The 21,471-nt window shown below is 41.8% G+C and overlaps 2 protein-coding genes across 2 annotated transcripts; one reads left to right on the forward strand and one right to left on the reverse strand.

The window, feature by feature from the left end:
* Positions 1-4,423: 4,423 nt before the first annotated feature.
* On the forward strand, positions 4,424-13,222 carry LOC132777973 (involucrin-like). The gene is made up of 7 exons (XM_060780552.2): positions 4,424-4,598; positions 4,728-4,852; positions 4,998-5,052; positions 5,130-5,247; positions 8,405-11,682; positions 11,764-11,996; positions 12,117-13,222. The coding sequence occupies exons 1-7, from the start codon at positions 4,554-4,556 to the stop codon at positions 12,178-12,180; spliced, it is 3,918 nt and encodes a 1,305-aa protein (XP_060636535.2). The 5' UTR covers positions 4,424-4,553; the 3' UTR covers positions 12,181-13,222.
* A 2,526-nt stretch (positions 13,223-15,748) lies between these two features.
* Positions 15,749-21,075, reverse strand: IL27 (interleukin 27). The gene is made up of 4 exons (XM_060783086.2): positions 20,830-21,075; positions 16,866-16,964; positions 16,147-16,311; positions 15,749-16,056 (listed from the first exon to the last, which is right to left on the reverse strand). The coding sequence occupies exons 1-4, from the start codon at positions 21,073-21,075 to the stop codon at positions 15,817-15,819; spliced, it is 750 nt and encodes a 249-aa protein (XP_060639069.2). The 3' UTR covers positions 15,749-15,816.
* Between the last annotated feature and the right edge of the window lie 396 nt (positions 21,076-21,471).

The raw sequence follows: 21,471 nt of genomic DNA on the forward strand, positions 1-21,471 counted from the left end.
TGAAATGATACAAAAAATATCCTTTGTACTCCCGCACAGCCTCTCCTTCCCCTATATTACTTCCCTATTACCAATCTATATAAATAAAAATGTAATGCTCATTTGTGGGATTAACAGAACTCAAAAACCAGTGGGCCAATTGTCACCAGATTTGGACAGCATACACCCAATGTATGTCCTTCACTCAAAAAAAAATTGATTTTGTCATTTGGGAGTTGTAGTTGCTGGGATTTATAGTTCACCTACAATCAAAGAGCATTCTGAACCAATCTTGGGGCACAGAACTCCCATGACCAACAGAAAATACTACACGGGTTTGGTGGGCATTGGCCTTGAGTTTGGGAGTTGTAGTTCACCTACATCCAGAGAGCACTTTGGACTCAAACAATGATGGATCTGGACCAAACTTGGCACGAATCCTCAATTTGCCCAAATGTGAATACTGGTGGAGTTTAGGGGAAATAGACCCTGACATTTGGGAGTTGTAGTTTCTGGGGATTTATAGTTCACCTACAATCAAAGAGCATGCTGAACCCTACCAATGACAGAATTGGGGCAAACTTCTCACACAGAACCACCATACTTAAGGCCATCCAGTCCAACTCCCTTCACCAGGGCAATAAAAGGTAATCAAAGCCCTTCTGACAAAGAGCCATCCAGCCATAGATATAGATAGATATATATGATTCACACACAGAGAGAGATATAGTATCATTGATTTGAAAGGGACCCCTAAAGAAGGACAATTATATGTCGCATGTTTCAGAGTAGCAAACCAGACAATCTTCACATCAACACTGACCTAGCAACAACAAGGAATGCTGCTTACCCACAAGCATAAAGGAATTACATATATTAGAAACCATTACTTTATTTTCCAGATCACCAGACTGGGCCACAGCAACGCGTGGCAGGGGACGGCTAGTATATAAATAAAAATGTAATGTTTGTTTGTGGGATTGACATAACTTAAAACCACTGGACGAATTGACACCAAATTTGGACACCATACACCTATCAGTCTAACAAGTGACCATCACTCATGAAAATACTGAAAAACACAGCAGAAGAGAATTAAAAACCCCAAAATTACCTTACAACGCATGTGCAAAACCACATATGCACATATACACAAATATATATATACACACACAAAAACACATAAACACAGACTGGGCCACAGCAACGCGTGGCAAGGGATGGCTAGTAAATAATTAAAAATGCATTAAAAATACATTAGACCTCTTCCCACCCCAAGCTGATGCATCTATCAAAATATTATAATGTATTTCTACTAACTGTTCTAGCTTCTGTTAAATATAAACAAATATAGTTGAGATTAATGCTTAGCCACAAGTGATAATGATACAAATGATTTGAACAGTTTTATTAAAATTCAGTATTTGTAATTTCATCTTGTATATCTCATCTCAAAACTCCTCCATTTTTCCTTTTAATGTATTCCAACATTTCTTTTCAATTTTGTTATATTTCCTCAATTTTCAATTTGTTTTTAAATTATTATTATATTTATATTTATTTATAAGGAGACTCAGAGCAGCCTAACATAAAAGTATTAGTACACAATTTAAAATATACAAATATACAAACAATACAACAGAGTTAAATATAAACAGTATTTAAAGTTCCAGACAGGAAACAATCAGGGCTAGCTAACACCTCCCAACAAAATATTCCCCTCAGGCAGGAAGCAGCCAGGCTTTGAAGCTGTAAGGCTATTTGATGCTAATCACTGTGGCCAATTGCCTCAATCAGACAAGAGTTCTTTCTCTCACCCTGCACATTTCACAGATAAATAAACCCCATTTGCTTAGTTTCCAACAGACCTCATAACCACTGAGGATGCCTGCCATAGATGTGGATGAAACAACAGGAGAGAATGCTTCTGGAACATGGCTATACAGCCCAGAAAACTCACATTCAACATATTCAATGCACATTCAAATGCCTCGGCTTCCTCGTCCTTCTCCCTCTATTTGCAGACTACAGTTGGTCCTGTATCTACGGATTCTGTATCTATGGATTCAATCACCCACTGTTTGGAAATGTTTTTTTAAAACCCGATTTTTGCCATAGTTCAAGCAAGCCAAACTTTGTAAGCCGACAACAGCAAACCGCGATTATAGTTTTTGATTGGCCATACTATAGTTGTTCAAAGTGGATTTGTAAATCATAGCTTGTCAGATTTTTAACAAGACGTTGCATGGATTGTCGTGACATGTGAACGTGGCCTCAGCATTTATGGGGTGAGTCTTTCTGGTTCCAGATAATACAAACAAACACAAAAACTTAGATTGCTACCAGTGGCATTATGGCATATAATGATTCTCGAAAAATAAGGTTGGCCTTTGGACATACCTGTTCTCTTGTTTCATCACAGAAGATAAGGCTAATATTTCCCTTTCATAATTACTGGATACTCTATAAAAACACAGAAATTATTGAATGGTGCAAAAGGTTATTTGGCATTAAATATAATGATTACGACTGCAGCGTTTAGCTTTTCTTATTTTCTTTTTAATTTTTATTGTTTTATAGTGTGCACAAGAAACAAAACAAACAACAAAAAACAAAAATGGGAAAAAAGAAAAAAAGATATACAAAATATCAAGCAAGTTTGCAGAATGGTATAGTCAGCGCTCATTAAACATATGAAAAATCAAATTTGACTGTAGTTATTATATTTTAACATTTATTGTCCCTCTAACCCCACACCGTGAACCCAACCCCTATGACCTCCAACACCCATCAATATGGATCACATTACTAACCCACATGTCTTCTGTCATTAAATCCTCTTAGTTTTTCTGAGGCAGGACATTATAATAAATATTATTAATAAATGCATGCAAAACTACCTAACACTGTTACCATGTAAACCAAATTTTAGTTCTCTGACACATCTGTCTGGGTCAGAGATTTCCAAACTGTGTTTTGCAACACATTGATGTGCTGACTGCAGTGTGTAGGTATATTATGTGAATGCAGTGAGAAATTTCTGTGTCTGTGTGAAATCTATATATATAATCAAAGTGAATGTTTGTATGTATGTATGTATGTATGTATGTGGCAGCTTTCTGATTGGCTGCCACTTTCACAGGCCACTGTGAACAGCATGGATGACGGACCTGGACCAAACTGGGCACACATAACCCCCCCCCAATGCCCTTTACATCCTGGTGTGGTTTGCAGACAATGGATGATGTGAGGAGGCAGACAATGGATGATGGGATTTGCAGTACTTTCAAACCCTTTGGTTCCCACAGACCACTGTGGCCCCCAACAAAGACCAAAAGAGACCAAACTTGGCACAGAGTCCCCATGCCCCACTCTACATACTACTGCAGTTTTGCGGAGGGCAGACCATGGATGATGGGACTTGAAGTACCTCCACTCACTTCCTGAGACCGCTGCGACACTCATCCAATGACTGATCAAGATCAAACTTGGCACACAGAGCCCACATGACCCACTCTACATCCTTTTGCAGTTTTGAGGAGGTTGGACCACGAATGATGGGACTTGAAGAACCTTCACTCACTTCCCGAGACCCCTGCGAACCTCATCCAATGACTAATTAAGACCAAACTTGGCACACAGAGCCCCCATGACCCATTCTACATCCTGATGCAGTTTGAAGGAGGATAAACCACGGATGATGGGACTTGAAGTACCTTCACTCACTTCCTGAGACCGCTGTGACTCTTATCCAATGACTGATCAAGACCGAACTTGGCACACAGAGCCTCCGTGAGCCACTCTACCTCCTGGATGAACCATGAACAATGGGACTTGCAGTACTTTCACTAACTCCCTGAGAGCACTGCGAGCCACATAAATAACTGATAAAGACCAACCTTGGCACACAATGCCTTTCTCAAATAACACAGGCACCGCCAGGTCCCCAAGCTAGTAAGCAATAAATATAAATGGAAGGTTTTCATGAGATATGCATATAGTATCCTCATACATTTTGTTATTACAATTCATGTACATGTTTGTATCTCTTATAAGAGGTTGGTTTAACCTCTGGCTTGCTAGTAAAACCGAATTACTGTGTCGTGAAATGAGAAATGTCTAAAAATGTGTGTCACCAATATGAAATGTTTGGAAAGCTCCGGTCTAGGTTCTCTTGCTGAACTGGATAAGATCAGTTAAAACTTAGCTCAAGTTAGCAGACATTACAAAAAGAACAGATTTGGAGAGACTGTGGGACAAGGGATTGACAGGATTTCGATATTTGCAAAAAGAGGACCACAACTTTTTCGCTCTCTCCAAAATGTTTTTGCACTCCCCTAGTTTGGGGCTGATTTAGCCTATCGTTGATGCTGATGCATTGTCCGACCACTTCTTGTTTCTGTCAAACTTTGTGGTGTCTTGCTGTTGATGCGGCTCTTGTTGTTGTGCAAAGCCAGAATGAACACTGGCAATGACCGTGAGGAGGATGTGGTCAAAATCGTCGACGTTACTTCCCTCCCCAGGGAGAAAAGGGGAAGCTGTTTGATCTCTTTTCCGCCTCATCCAGATGCCCAATGGAGTATCTTCAACGGCTGCTAGGGACCCTGCAACAGGCTGTGGTTAGCAACACCCCCCACCCCACCCCATCAGTCGGGATTGAGTGCAACCCAGGACCTATAGTTCATCCTGAGAGGGTCTGCTAGTTCCCTTAACTACTAATTGTTTTTGTTTCTCTACCCTGTCCTCAGAATTTTGTTTCCTCCTTTACTTCATACCTCTTTGGAGATGAAGCTCACCCAGGAGCCGGAGAGACAGAAAATGAAAGGGAGACAAGCAGCCACCAGAACTGTGAAGTTGAGACAACACAATATGGGTAAAGAAAGGAACTTATGCCAGGGAGTTATTTATACTGGGAATTTTTTTCTTCTCACTCTAAGGGGGTGAGGAACATCTGGAGTCGAATCATCTCTGCTTGTGGTCTGAGTCACCTTTTCCTCTCTTCCATCTCCTTTCTGTAGAGATGTTCTTCCAGGAGGATATCTGGAAGTCCTAGAAGGACCACTCACCCCAGAGGTAGGTTTTGGAGGGTTGAAGATAGAAAAGACCCATCTGTGCTCTAGCTTTTCTTCACTAAGAATTGTCTTTTTCAGGTGATCTCACCCCATCAGGAGATCCAGAAGGGAGTAGAAGATGGAACGACAGTGGTTGTTTCTGAACAATCAGAACAACTCTGCAAATATGAGAAAGAGTCTCAGCAGAAGCTCTCAGGTGATGGGAAGTTCTAGAATGCATCACAGTCATATTGTGGGGAGTGGTGGATAATTCCATGGGGCTTGGGTTCCTAGCTGGTTTGTTTCAAAACAGACCCTCTGTTATTATGTATTTATTTATTTAAATATTTGTATTCTGCTCTTTATTGTGGTATTTTGGGGAAGAATATGAATTACAATATAAGCAATTTTGAATAATTCCAGATTAGAAAAATCCAATAGGATAGACAGATGTGTCAAAGCCAACTCTGAGTATTGCTTGTCTAAGAAAACCCTATAAAATTTATTTGGTTGTCATAAGTTGAATGGTGACTTGCGGGGACATAGGCACACAAACATATAACAAGGTCATAGAGCTTAAAAGATTACAACAAGATGAAAGTATGTGTCTGTAATTAAAAAGCATATCAGACCGCAAAGGCTTAAATATAAAAACTGTTTTGATTTGGTGGTTCCAAAAATAAACTGACATTGGTGTTGTCTGTCCATTGAGAGATGAAGGCATTCCATAGTTGGGTTGACCAACTATGAAAGTCCTTTCCCTTGTCGTGCCACATTGATTTGTCCTCACAGAGGAGGTCTCCAGGCATAGTGTATATAGGGAAAGGTTCTCTTTATAGCTGGGGCCCCTTCCTGGTTTTTTGAAGGAAAACCTAGCTATGAATGAAGCTAACTAAGGACCCTTCCTGACAGCCCTATATCCCAGAATATCAAGGCAGAAAATCTCACAATATCTGCTTTGAACTGGGTTATCTGAGCTCACACTCACATAATGTGGGATTTCCTGACTTGATATTCTGGGATATAGGACTGTGTGGAAGGGCCCTAAGTGCAGGACAATTTGGGCACAAGTCTCTGTGGAACCAGGGACTGTGGTATCCGTAGGCTTTATGAGCTGAATTTAGTTTGCAGTCCAAGCATTCTCCTTCCGTGATCAATCTCCAGTTCTGAAGTGTGTGTGAAGTTGCTGTGCTTGTTCAGCTGTGAGCATAGGTCAGTCCACAGTGCTGTCTTTGTTATTCACATATTCTGAGATTAATTCCTGCCATGTGAATAAGATTTTGGGGCTGACACTTGATGATGCAGGACTCAGTTTAGGTTCTGCTGAGCCATGGTTCATGTTGAAGGAAGATGTATATATATTTACACATAGAGGGTGTGGGTGTGCTTGTTTGTGTGATTGTTGACTTTTCTGTGCTGCTGCTTTTAATCATCTGCAAACTACAATCCGCAAACTTTAAATAGTTTTGTGTGGTTTCCGTCTTTTTAGTTCTGTTATGATTTTTATCTCAGTACTAGTTCTGTTATTTTTATCTGTAAGCTTGTTAACATTATGTTTCAGTTTGATAGCTACTTTGGTCTTTTAAGAAAAGGAGAGATACATATGTTTAAAAATAAGTAAATATCCATATTTACTTGAGTATAATGCACTATCAAATCTAATGCGCACCTCAATTTTCAAAACCCTGAAACCAAAAAAGGTATTTGCTGCTGAATGTAATGTAGAGTGGCCAAAAGTGCATTCTTTGTTGTTTAGAACACCAAAGCTTCCACCAATGGAAAAGAAAACCTTGGGATGGATCTATGCTATAGTAAAATGAATCCACTTTAATTGCGTTGGTTTAATGCCATGGAATCACAGGAGCTATAATTTTGCAAGGTCTTGAGTCTTCTCTGCCAAAGAATGCTGATGCTTCACCAAACTACAAATCCCAGGATTGCACAGCATTGATTCATGGTAATTAAATTAGAGGGGTTTTTTTGTGTCAGGAGCAACTTGACACTGCAAGTTGTTTCTGGTGTGAGAGAATTGGCTGTCTGCAAGGATGTTGCCCAGGGGATGCCTGGATGTTTGATGTTTTACTATCCTTGTAGAAGGCATCTCCTAGATTAAGATCCTCTGGGGAGGCCCTGCTTTCTGTCCCGCCATTGTCACAGGTGCGATTGATGGGGATGAGAGACAGGGCCTTCTCGGTGACTGCTCCCCGGCTATGGAACTCCCTCCCTAGTGAGATCAGGTTGGCCCCCTTCCTCCTGTCCTTTAGAAGGATGGTAAAAACTTGGCTGTGGGACCAAGCTTTCGGGACAGGGCAATAAGGCGGCAATAGGAAAGATGACCAGGCCAATTAGATTTGACGCGAATAACTAGGATGGTTTTAAATGGTTTATTTTAATATTTTAATAAATGTTTTTTTAATGTTTATGTATTGTATGTGAATTTGTGTCCTGACATTGAATGTTTGCTGTGCTCTGCCCTGAGTCCCCTTCAGGGTGAGAAGGGCAGAATATAAATCATAGAATCAAAGAATCATAGAATCAAAGAGTTGGAAGAGACCTCATGGGCCATCCAGTCCAACCCCCTGCCAAGAAGCAGGAATATTGCATTCAAATCACCCCTGACAGATGGCCATCCAGCCCCTGTTTAAAAGCTTCCAAAGAAGGAGCCTCCACCACACTCTGGGGCAGAGAGTTCCACTGCTGAACGGCTCTCACAGTCAGGAAGTTCTTCCTCATGTTCAGATGGAATCTCCTCTCTTGTAGTTTGAAGCCATTGTTCTGCATCCTAGTCTCCAAGGAAGCAGAAAACAAGCTTGCTCCCTCCTCCCTGTGGCTTCCTCTCACATATTTATACATGGCTATCATATCTCCTCTTATGTAAATAAAATACATAAATAAATCTCTAATCTTCCCGCATGGGGAGCTAGAGCTGACAGAGGGAGCTCAACCAGTTCTCCCTGGATTTAAACAGCTGACCTGTCAGTCAGCAATCCTGCTGGGACAAGGGTTTAACCCATTGCACCACCAGGGGGAAAATTAGGGGGTGACTGACAGCCCTTAAATAGGAGCCCCAGGTGCTCTTGAAACAGCTTCCCCTTTTGCTCAGTACTAAGATTACTGTATTACGCAACTCTAATTAGCACCTTAATTTTGGCAAGGTAATTTAGCCCAAAAAAATGAGCATTACAATTTTTTGGTAATAGTCATTGCTTTTGTGAGATATATTGGTTATTTAGCTGCAATTTTGTGACATGGCCTGGTACCAGAGGAAGGCCACGAGGAAGACACTAACACTAGTGATGCTGGAATGCTCAAATGAGAAGAGTGTGGTGGTGGGGAAAAGATCTGTTACGTTTGTCCCTCTGTTTCTCCCACAGACTCCTGTCAGCTCCAAGCTGGTACTACTCAAGAAAACCTCAAAGTAATTGTGAAGCAGAAGAAAGACCTGGAGGAACTCCTTGAATGGGAGCCAAAAAGAACCAGCTTAGAGGAGGCATCTCAACACGAGGTGCAAGAAAATGTGATAGACAACAAATGGGAACCAGTCTGGCCACTGGATGGAAGCAAAGAGCATGAAGAAAATGATACAGGAGGGATCAGGGTGGATCAGGATAAGCAGCTACTGAAAGCTTCATGGACCCAGGAGAAAGCTCAAGAAGGGGTGCCCAATGGGGCACACCATGTAGGAGAGCAGCAAAGAGGACAAGAAAAGATAGCATGGGCTGGAGGATTTCAGCATGGAGAGCTGAAGGACGCAATCAAGGTGACAAATGAGCAGCAGTTGGAAGCTGAGAAACTGGAAGAAATAGAAGCTAAAGAGAACCAAAAAGAGGAAAGAAAAAAGGTGGCAGTGGAAGAAGAAATTTTGGAATCACTACTCAGTGAGGCAGAGAATGAGAAAAACCAAGAGGAGGTGCTAGAAGAAGAGGAGGAGGACGAGGAGGAGGATGAGGAGGAGGAAGAGGAAGAGGAAGAAGAGGAAGGAAAAAATTATCAGAGGGAATTAGACCAGACAGGAGGAATCATAGCGGGTTTGGAAAGGGAGTTGGAAGAAACTCTATGGAATGAAGAGTTTCAGCAAGGAGCGCAAGACCGGACCCAGTTAGAGGAGGCAACAGCATTTCGACAAGGGGTGCTGGAGGAAGTGAACCAAATAGCAGAGTGTCAGCAGCTGGAAACTGCAAAGGAAGAAGCAGGGGCAGATGAAGATCAGAAGTGGGAGCCAGATAGCATGGCAATGGAAGAAGGAGTCCAGGAAACAAAGGCAGATGACTCAGAGACTGAGAGAAACCAGAAAGAAGAAAAGGAAGAAAAAATGGAGAGAAGCCATCAGTGGGAGCCAAAGGGGAAAGTAGAAGAGGAAAGAGAAGTGAACAGGAGGCAAAAAAGGGAGTTGGAGGAGACTTTGTGGAACAAAGTGGTTGTAGAAGAGGCACCAGATTTGGAACAGTTTTTAGAGGAACAGAAGGTAGTGCTGGGGAGGACAACACCATTTGTGGAATTTCAGTATGGGAAGTTGGAAGAGGCAAACAAAATGGCAGAGAGTCAGTGCCTGGAAGGTGAAAAGAAACATGGAGAAGTAGAAGTAGAAAAGGAGGTTGAGGAAAAGGAAAATGTGACAGATGCGGTAGAAAGGAAAGAAGGAGATAATGGAGGACCAAATGGAGAAGAGACTGGAGGAGGCCAGCAGAAGGTGCTAGAAGAAGAGGAGAGAAGTCATCAGTGGGAGTCAAAGAAGGAAGCACAAGAAACAATAGTTGTTCTGGAGAGGGAGCTAGAGGGCATTTGGAGGAACGAAGACGTTCAGCAGGAGACACTAGGCTGGAACCCGCTTGTTACAAAACAGCAAACCGAGCCAGTGCAGGTGATGGGATGCTTTGGAGGGTTGCATCATGTAATGGAGGAAGAAGTGGATAAGACCGTCGAAAAACAGCAGCTAGAACTTGCAAAAATAGAGGAAGGAGAAGTAAAAGGAGAGGAAGACAAGCAATGGGAGTCCAATAGCATGACAGTAGAAGAAGGAATTATGGAATATATGCTTGATAAGTCAGAAATGGTGGGTGGCCAAGAGGAGATGCTTGAAGGAAAAGAAGGTAAGGAAAGAAAGCATCAGTGGGAACCAAAAGGAGAAGCAGGAGAGGAAAAAGGGACAAATGAGAAGAACCAGGAAAGGGAGCTGGACCAGACTTTGTGTAACAGGGATGTTCTGCAAAGGTCATCAGACTGGGATCGGTTTGTAGAGGAACAGTGGGTAGGGCTAGAGGGGACAGCAGCATCTGTGGAATTTCAGACTGGGGAATTGGAAGAGGTGGACAAAATGGTGGACAGTCAATACTTGGAAAGTGAAGTACATGGAGAAGTAGAGGTGGAAAAAGAGGTTGAGAGAAAGAAGGATGTGACTGATACAATAGAAGGGAAAGAAGAATTTCATGAAGGGATGCCAAGTGAGGAAGAGACTGGAGGAGACTCACCTAAGGTGCTAGAAGAAGTGGAGAAAAGCTGTCAATGCGAATCAAAGGAAGAAGCAGAAGATTTAGAAGAAACGGCAGTGGTTCCGGAAAGAGAGCTGGTGGAGACTTTGTTTAGCAACAAGGTTCCACAAATGTCACTAGTCAAGGAACAATTTGTAGAGGAACAGCGGGTAGGACTAGAGAGGACAGCACCATCTGTGGCATTACAATGTGGGCAGCTAGAAGAGACAGAAAAAACGGTAGAGAAGCGGGGTTTGGAAGTGGAGAGGGACCATGCAGACGGAGTAGAAGTGGCTGAGGAATTGAAAGGAAGGGTAGATATAGTAGCACGGAAAGAAGGAATTCAGAAAACATTACCAAGTGGGGAAGAGATTGAAGATGACCAGCAGGAAGATGTAGAAATTGAAGAAGAGATAGAGAGAAATTGTCAGTGGGAACCAAAAGAAGAAGTAGAAGAGGTAGAAAAAAACACAGAGGATCAAGAGAGGGAGCTAGAAGGAACTTGGAGGAACAAGGAAGCTCAACAAGATGCACCAGAGAGAACCCAATTTGTTATAGAACAGGAGGAGCTTGCGAAGATGCCAGCATGGACTGAAGGGCTTCAGCCTGGGCTGCTGGATGTGGTGGCAGAGGTCAAGCAGTTGGAGGTTGAGCAGGAAGAGGTAAAGGCAGATAAATCCAACCAGCAGGATTTGGTCATAGTAAAAGAAATTCAAGGAGTGCTGGATGAGGAAAACACTGAGGAAGATTATGAGGAAGACCCAAGAAGAAATAAAGATGTGAGAACTGATCAATGGGAACTTAGGGAAACTGCTATGGATTTCCAAGAGCAGCATGGGGAGTCAAAGGGAATATTAGATAACAGCAAGGATCAGCAGGGAAAACGGGCAGAGGCAGAAGAAAGTGAGAGGGACCAACCAAAAGAACCTGTGAAAAATGAGGCACAGGCTACTGAGGAAGAACATGAGGAGCGCACAGGAAGAATACTGGAGAAAGGCAAAGAGGAAGAGTCAATGAAGCTGGCAGAAGCTTGGTGTCTTGACAAAGAAATACTGGCCAAGATTACAGGAGACCAATTGAGACAGTTAGAAGAAAAGCAGAAGAGCTTGCAGCAGCAGGGATTCTTGTCCAGTGTCTCCCTTGAAAGAACTCCATTTTCTGGGCACCAAACCTTCCAGGTTGAGGTAAGCATAATACTAAAAAAGAAAGTGGAATATATGTGGAGACAGGACATGGCCGTTATTCAACTTACTTCTGTTCTGTAGGTCACGTCTCTGGACACAAGTGCCCAGAAGGAACGTGTGCTCCTACGTCGGAAGAGCTCCATCCGACGGGCACCCAGCTTGAAGAGACCGAGGCCATCAGTGGAGAACTTACCACAGGAGACAGATGTAACCAGTTCCGTGAACACTCCACAACAAACAGATGTACCCAGTCCTGTGATCATTCCATCTCAACCACCACCCAGAGCACCCAGACCAACCATGAGGCATGCTGGGTATGAATGTCCCATGACCACTATTATCACTATTAGGAGTTCGGAAGTAATAGGTAGTAGATGGGATCCATGATGTCTTGTTACTTTTGTCTCACTATGGCTATTCTTTCTGCCTCCCAGGTTTGGACCTATGCACCCAAACATGATGGCCGAACTCCAGATGCGCTTGCGCAAACCCCAGTGACACCTTCTCCCCTCAGTTCAGAAGGCTGTGTGAAGTAATTCACATAAACTCTGCTGCATCCTGGATCAAGCCACCATGATCAAAACATCTAGAAACCACTGTGAGAAGAGACAGGTTATTAAAATTACACAGATCAGTAATTTTTGATGTAAGGGTGTCTTGATGGCTTCAACATGAACACCAATGTTAGGGTGTTTTCCACATTAGAGCTTTCCACATCTTCCCCAGCATCATAACTTTAAGAACCATATATGATGCTGGGAATTCTTCATTGGCTTCACAATATCAAATTCTTTACTCACTGAAGCATACTTGTCCCTGATTTGCCTATCTGTTGCTTCATTGTCTGGGGCTTGTGTGACCAATGTGTTGATAAACAGTTGGATTGTACAAATGTATATATCTTATGTATTTGCATGGGATGGTCAACCTTTCATGCCCACCTCTGTAGCAGTGCATTAACAATGTCTTAGAATGTAGACATTACTATGCAGTTATATTAATTTTCACAGTGTAGAAAGAGCTGTGTCTTCATTTCTATATCTCAAATTACTGGTGAAAGTCCCAAGTGTTAGCCAAGTCATCTTCCGGCTGGTCAGTTGACATCTTAGTTTTATAATATGGTAACAATTGTTCCAATTTGTCTTCCTCAATTCATAACAATCTGCACCAGAGCTCTGGGTACTGTCAACTTCAAACGAAAATAGGATGGTGATCAAACAAAGGTCTTTTCAGCGATGGTGGTTACCCAAATATAAATACCATTCTCAGAGACTCTGGGCCCATGCCAGCTTGACTCCCTTTTTGGAACCTGATGAAGCCAACCTTATTCTCCTAGACTTTTGATTCGGAATTTTATTTCAGTATTCTCTGTTTTGTTTGTGTCTGCTTAACTACTTTTTAAAGCAGCTGTTTTTTCTGATGTCGGCCATGAATTTTCAAGTACTTTCAGATCTTAAGTAGTCAGATTTTCAAAACTTTTGCACTTTGTCCCCCTTTTTGTTAAGTTCTGGTTGAAAACTTTTAAATAAATGGATAAAAAACCAAAAAATGCCTGTCCAGTTGTGTTAATGGAAGCAGTGGTAGTGGGTGACCTATTGTTAAATGGGACAATGAGTCGGTTTTAGTCTGAATTTTAAACTAGTGTAGTTATACAAAGTACTGAATCTGTTTGAGGAATATGCATAGATTATTTAAAGTTTGCACTAAAATCTGGAATGGATACACTGCCTAACTCAAAGCTGCATTGAGTCTCCCTTTGAAGACAAGAAGTGGGATATAAATATTACTACTGGGTTGCTGTGAGTTTTCCGGGCTGTATGGCTATGTTCTAGAAGCATTCTCTTCTGACGTTTCACCCACATCTATATACAATCACCTTGCCATCAATTTCCCCACTACTAATGATCTTCCGTCAATTTGTGCAGTTAAGAAAGAGTGTTTACCTGGGGAAAGTCCATGAGCATTAAACTTTCTTTGCCCCAAATGATACCTAGGTTGAGAAATCCTTTTTATTATCTCTAACAAAAGTGAAATTCCTGCATAGAGAGACAATGATAGTGAAAGTTGCTTGTTATGGTGTTACACACACAACTATAAAGAGCAAAGCAGCTCCAACATGAAAAGGTGGGAATCTTCTAAAAATCATTACACAGAATGCTGCAGTGGTTTGAGTGTTGAACTAGGTAATCAGGGTTCAAATCTCCACTCCATCATAGAAACCCATGGGGTGACCTTGGCCAAGTGATACCCTCTAAGCCTCAGAGGAAGGCAAGGCAAATCAACTCTAAACAATTTTTTTTTTAAAAAAAAAAGCCCAACCCTGTGATAAGTTTGTCTTATCAGTTGAAAACGACTTGAAGGTTTACAGTAGCAAGAAATGTAAAAACATTCTGTATTTTAACTGCTTTAAAAACACACACACATTATTGTCTATTTACCTATCTGCTTGTCATTTAAAGGTGAGCAGCTTCTCAGAGAAATAAACAATAACTCAATACTAAAAGAGTATCATTATTTACGAGTTGGAACAGTGTTTCTAAACCTGGGGATCAGGACCCCTGGGAGGGGGTCGCAAGGGGGTTTCAGAGGGGTCACCAAAGACCATCAGAAAACATATATTTCTAGTGGACTTAGGAACCCCTTTGGTAGAGAAGGCTGAAGATCTCACTGCCTTTCCTTCTCTTCCTTTTTGGACTACGAATCCTCCCATCAAAAGCTCTCCTCTGCTGTGATGGGCCAGCCTCTCTATTTCTGAGACTCCAGGCAGGGAGTGGAGAGCAGGCGTGCTCAGGGCATGGCAGCGTGGTGTGCATGTGTGGGCGAGGGAGAGCCTGTGAGTCTGGAGGGAGGTTCGCACCAGCAAGTCCCTTCAAGGCATGGGGGTTCTGTGTGGGAAGTTTGGCCCAGTTCTATTGTTGGTGGGATTCAGAATGCTCTTTGATTGTAGAAGAACTATAAATCCCAGCAATACAACTCCAACATGTCAAGGTCTATTTTCCACAAACTCCACCAGTATTCTCATTTTGGCATATTGAGTATTCGTGCCAAGTTTGGTCCAGATATATCATTGTTTGAGTCCACAGTGCTCTCTGGGGGTAGGTGAACTGCAACTCCAAAACTCAAGGTCCAAGCCCACCAAACCCTTCCAGTATTTTCTGCTGGACATGGGAGTTCTGAGTGCCAAGTTTGGTTCAATTCCATTGTTGGTTGACTTCAGAATGTTATATGATTGTAGGTGAACTATAAATTCCAGTAACTGCAACTCCCAAATGATAAAATCAATTCCTCACCCCAACCCCACCAGTATTCAAATTTGGGCATATTGGGTATTTGTGCTAAATTTGACCCAGTGAATGAAAATACATCCTGAGTATCAGATATTTACATTGTGATTCATAACAATAGCAAAATTACAGTTATGAAGTAGCAACAGAAATAATTTTATCTTTGGGGATCATCACAACACGAAGAACTATGTTAAGGAGTTGTGGCATTAGGAAGTTTGAGTTAGAATAAGCAGGATGGAAAAATCTTTCGGTTTGGAGTTGACCTATATTTGATTTTTTTCTAAAAATATTTTCTTGGTCTGAAAATGAAAAAAACAAAAACAAAATTGAATTTTAAAAAAGTTATCTTATGTACATGGAGATAATAGAGGCTGAACCTAGGATTATCTGCCTATTAAGCATGTGTTCTGCCACTGAACTGTGGCAACCCCTTCAGAATTGTTTTCCAAATGGTGTCATCAGTTCCACTGATTTAAGTCCAAGGTTCCCAAACCAGAATCAGTTCTCTAGTCCAGCAAGCTTGATAAACATTTTCTGAAAACATCACCGATTCCTGGAAAGGACATTGCCTCTCCTTTTGGTTTCCCTTTCTCTTTTGCACACACAAGTTCAATTCAGTTGTTAAAACAATTATTATGAACATGAAAATAGTGGTGGTGTTTTTTGGTCCACTTTATTTAAAAAATAAATTAAAAATACATATTTGAGTAGAAAAAATAAATACATATAAATTAGATATTCCAGACAAGCAATATAACATTAATAAATAAACAGCGTTCTTAAATTAATAGACAAGAAGGTTTAGCAGCCTGGCTGTCAGCATGCTAACGTTCCCTAGAACAGGACGTTAGGATGAGAACGAGTGGGAATTGGGAGTCCGGGGATCCTTGGAAAGGAAAGTTCCCTTCACCACTCTAACTCTGAGCATCACAAAATCCCTTGTCACACGGCACAGGAAATTTTCAAGATATCGCAAGACGAGGTACACTTCTTGCCGGTTGCTCCACTGATTCTGATGCCGAAGGATCTGAGGAGGTTGGAGAGTTGGTTCCAGCCGGTTTTCAAATGACAGCTCCCAATGTGAAATCTATGGAGAGAAATCAAGATAGGTGAAATGCTGCAAGAACCAAAGGATACCTCTTGTCCCATCTCTGATCTCAAAGGCTGGTCGACGCACCTGATAGCTTACATGGTGACTTAAGTCTCGGAGATTACAGCGGAGATCTTCAAGCTGGGAAAGAAGTCTGAAATCTTCTTTGGTGGCTTCATGGCCCTTTAGCTGCTGTACCAAATTCTGATAGAAGGAGAGCCCCTCAGCCATGTGGGACAAGCGCTTGGCATCCTGGAAAAAATGTCAGGGTTAGAAACCAAACCTACCCAGATTATCCTTCATATCTTGCCTTCTTTCACATTCTAAAAAGGTAAAGGTTGTCCCCTGACATTAAGTCAAGTCATGTCTGACACTGGGGGTTGGTGCTCATCTCCATTTCTAAGCTGAAGAGCCAGCGTTGTCCATAGACACCTCCAAGGTCATTTGGCCGGCGTGACTGCATGGAGTGCCGTTACCTTCCCACAGAAGCAGTACCTATTGATCTACTCACATTTGCATGTTTTTGAACTGCTAGGTTGGCAGAGGCTGGGGCTAACAGTGGGAGCTCACCCCAGTCTCTGAATTTGAACCGCTAACCTTTTGACCAGCAAGTTCAGCAGCACAGTGGTTTAACCTGCTGCCTCCAAAGAAGGAGCCTCCACCACACTATGGGGCAGAGAGTTCCACTGCTGAACAGCTCTTACAGTCAGAAAGTTAACTTTGGGTATCATTTCTTCCTTGTGTTTTTGTTTCCTTAATGAAAGGATAGTAGGAATGGTTTCAAATAAATTAATCGATATTCTTACCGGAAGAGTTAGCCACGTAGACAGATTCAGGTTGGGTGAGGGAAGCAGCCGAGAGTGAGGTATAAGGAAGAGGTGGGCTCCTGGCAGACGTTCGGATTGCTGAAAGAAGAGAAAGTAATGCGAGTTCAAGAAGAGTTGCTATCTTTTTCACCAACAGTGCTTTAGGAAGAGTGTCAAGAATGACTGTATATACTCATGTGTGAGTCCATGTAAATGTTTAGGAAGGAGAGAAAATCATAGCGAGGAGGGAGCATGCTTGTTTTCTGCTGCCCTGGAGACTAGATGCAGAACAATGGCTTCAAACTACAAGAAAGGAGATTCCACCTGAACATTAGGAAGAACTTCCTAACTGTGAGAGCTGTTCAGCAGTGGAACTCTCTGCCCTGGAGTGTGGTGGAGGCACCTTCTTTGGAGGCTTTTAAACTGAGGCTGGATGGCCATTTGTCAGGGTTGCTTTGAATGTGATTTTCCTGCTTCTTGGCAGTGGGTTGGACTAGAAGACCCAGAGGTCTCTTCCAACTCTATGATTCTATACATTGAGGGCAGGTTTTGGGGCAAAAACTATGGACTCACAGATAAGTTGAGGGTCATTTCATAGAGAGGGTGCCACAGAGGGACACCTTGGCTGTCACTTCAACCTTTTCCCTGCCAAGGCATTAAAAAAAGACCAGAAGTGGCATCATAGCAGAGAGAGTAGAAGGAGTTGGTGCTTCTTTTAGGTTCTTCTCATATGGACTAAGCTGTTGCCTTTCACCATTCTACACAGAGAAGGGGATGGTTAAGGTACAGTAAGCAACAATACTATACACACTGAGCAGTGGATAAGTTTGCCCAGGTTTTGGGGATTCATAGTCATAGAGTTTGAAGAGACCACAACAGCCATCTAGACCAGGGGTCCTCAAACTATGGCCTGGGGGCCGGATACGGCCCTCCAAGGTCATTTACCCGGCCCTCACTCAGGGTCAACCTAAGTCTGAAATTACTTGAAAGCACACAACAACAACAATAACAACAACAACAACAATCCTATCTCATCAGCCAAAAGCAGGTGCACACTTCCCATTGAAATACTAATAAGTTTATATTTGTTAAAATTGTTCTTCATTTTCATTATTGTATTTTTAAAGTGTTTTTTGCACTACAAATAAGATATGTGCAGTGTGCATAGGAATTATTTCGTGTTTTTTTTTTCCAATTAAAATCCAACCCTCCAACAGTTTGAGGGACTGTGACCTGGCCCTCTGTTTAAAAAGTTTGAGGACCCCAGATCTAGACCAACCACCTCCTATGCAGGAAAACACAATTGAATTTTTGACAAAAATGTATAGATTTATATATGAGTATATAGGTTATATGTTTTAGCTTATTAATAATTACCTAAATGAATTAACACATGACTTTTTTTAAAAAAAAAAGCCATTTCCCTTTCCAGCATCAAGCCAGTTAAAATGCCTCCCTATGTCATATATATAATATATACACACACGCGCGCCTCTGGCTCAAGGCTCAAAGGTTCAGCTCTCTTGCTCTAATCAATATGCCATACTGTTTCTCTCAAACAACAACTTTATGGGTAAAACAAAAACAATTCTAGTTCGGTGCGACTTTTCCGGGCTGTATGGCCATGTTCTAGAAGCATTATCTCCTGACGTTTCACCCACATCTACAGCAGGCATCCTCAAAGGTTGTGAAGTCTGTTGGAAACTTGGCAAGTGAGGGTTATATATCTGTGGAATGTCCATTGTGGGAGAAAGAACTCTTGTCTGCATGAGGCAAGTGTAAATGTTGCAATTGACCAACTTGATTTGCATTTAATGGCCTTGCAGCTTCAAAGCCTGGCTGCTTCAAAGTCTTGCAACTTCAAAACTTTAAGAACAAAATACTGTATCACTGTGGACCATCAAGTTTCCAATTTCATACCAGAACTCAGCTTATATTTCTTGTTGACCATTTTCCACTCCCTGGTATTACGTCCACATGAGAATGGAAAAAGAATTTGGTTCAATTCAATGGTCTTGACACAACTAGTCTTTTTGCACCTCTTGAGACATGCATTGAAAGTGGAAACACAACTCAAGAATTGCCATATTTTGCCACTAGAGAATAAATCCAGTTTAAATCCAGTTTCTGCCTCCTGCAGAATTCTGAGGTTTGTAGTTTAGTGAGGCTGTTAAAGGTTCCTCCCTAAACTACAAACCCCAGAATTCTGCAGGAGGCAGAAACTGGATTTAAAGTGTATTCATTCTCTAGTGTGATGAGGAACAGTACACATTTCAAAATGCAAAAGACTAACATAATATGCCCAACTGAAAAAGACACGTTTTTCTCGATGCAGAAAATATACACATTTGGTAAAATACCTAAATAAATGTGTATTCTAGAAGAAAATACATTCACATTTGTTCCCATGGAACCCTCTCCAAAAGGTGGGAAGAAAACTTGGCTCTTCAAACAAGCTTTTGGAACTGCAGTGTAATAGATAAACACAATACCGTGAAAGTGTGAACATGGAACGACTTAAAATGATGCTAATGGAAAATGAGTTTAACTGGAGAACATTGGTTATTATAGTTTTTATGGTTTTTATATGGATTTTTTATTATGCTACGTTAAATGTTTTAAATGGTATTTATGACTGTTGTGGCATCGAATTGTTGTAAGCCGCCTTGAGTCGCCTTTGGGCTGAGAAAGGTGGGATAGAAATACTGTAAATAAATAAATAAATAAATATTAAATTAATAATATGCATACGAGGTTTAGAAAAATACAACACAGTGAAATCAGATTTTCACATTCTAAGCAATCCAGAATTTTCAAAACCCCAAAACAAGATTTTCCTTTACCTTTTATGATGGAAAAGCCTCCAATGTTCCTTGCCTCCCCATTTTATTTATTTGGGGTTTTTGTTTGTGTTTTGTTTGTGTGTGTCAGGAGCGACTTGAGAGACTGTAAGTCACTTCTGGCGTGCGAGAACTGGCCGTCTGCAAGGACGTTGCCCAGGGGATGCCCGGATGTTTTATCATCCTGTGGGAGGCTTATCTCATGTCCCAGCATGAGAAGCTGGAGCTGACAGACGGCAGCTCACCTCGCTCCCTAGATTCGAACTGCCAACTTTTTGGTCAGCAGTCTTGCAGGCACAGGGGTTTAAACCATTGTGCTACTGGAGGCTCATTTTATGCAGTCATTGGTTAGAGAACTAATCTATATAAATAAAAATGTAATGTTAACATAACATAACTCAAAAACCACTGGACGAGTTGACACGAAATTTGGACACAATACATCTACCAGGCCAACAAGTGACCACCACTCATAAAAACACTGAAAACACAACAGAATAGACTTAAAAGGCCAAAAAAAGCAAAAAGACGCTACAGTGCATACGCAGAAACAACTCCCCCTGGCAAACAAAACACACAAATGCATATCCACACTCTCTTTCGGACTACAGTTCCCAGCATCCCCTAGACCAGGCCTTTTAGGAGTGGATGATGATCCAAATGCACTGCTTCCATCTTGGATTTCTTTGAGAGACTTCCAATTTCCTATTCTTGGACTGCAACTTCCAGCAATCCTCCCGATAGATAGATTAGATAGAGATAGGTAGGTAGGTAGACAGATGGATCGATCAGGAGGACTGCTGGGAGTTGCAGTCCAAGAATAGGTAGAGAAGGAAGAACGGGGAGAAAGGGGAAGGGAAAGAAAAGTGGGGAAGGAAGGGAAAAGGAAGGAAGGAAGGAAGGAAGGAAGGAAGGAAGGAGGGAGAGAAGGAAAGAAAACAGGGAAGGAAGGAGAGAAAGAAAGGAGAGAAAGAGGAAGGTTGGCCACAGCAACGCGTGGCGAGTACCGCTAGTGAATTTATAAATAGCTGTCATTTATTTATTCTTTTGCTTTTAGAAACCAACTCATTGCTATCCAAAAAATTAGCCTCAGTGTGTATGGAACACATTAAAAATCGACTTACATAGAGATGTTTAAGGTTTCTTGTTTTACAGAGAAGTTGCCTTGAAAGCTTTAAGCTGCTGCCCAATTCTTTCTGAAGGTTTGCTCTCCATTCTGGGCTGCTCTTGAGCCCTGATGCCTTCTCCCCATGGATCCCAGTTGGGAGAGCTGCCACAAGGAGGTCAACGTTGAAGAGAATCTGAAATAGAAGGGCTGCACCTAGAAAGAGATCCAGATAGTCATGAGAAGGGAGAGACCTCATTGTCATATGGCAAAGTCATCAAAGCTGCTGAGTTACCTGTTGATCTGGCACAAGTATTCTGAGTTAGGAAGGACCCGGGTGGCATGAGGATGTGCTACCATTAAAGGAGGACTTTGGGACATACATCTAGGACCTGAGACAGCCAGATGGTCCCCCAAATAATATAGATTTCTAATGTAATCATCTGCAGAGCCCAGCTTTCCATATTAAGTGGACATTAATACACACCATCATCTAGCCCTAGTAGCACAATTAAGCCCATACCCTCCAACTGTCTCAATTTGGAAATTAATTTTCCACTATTCCAATTTGTCAACTGCTTTTAAAGTGTTCTCTTTCTCTATCGATTTCCCGCTTGCTCCTCATTTTACTTCGGTTGCTGTAAACTGGACTCAAAGGGCA

The sequence above is a fragment of the Anolis sagrei genome, chromosome 6 (genome assembly GCF_037176765.1).
Source record: "Anolis sagrei isolate rAnoSag1 chromosome 6, rAnoSag1.mat, whole genome shotgun sequence".
NCBI classification, from domain to species: Eukaryota; Metazoa; Chordata; class Lepidosauria; order Squamata; family Dactyloidae; genus Anolis; species Anolis sagrei.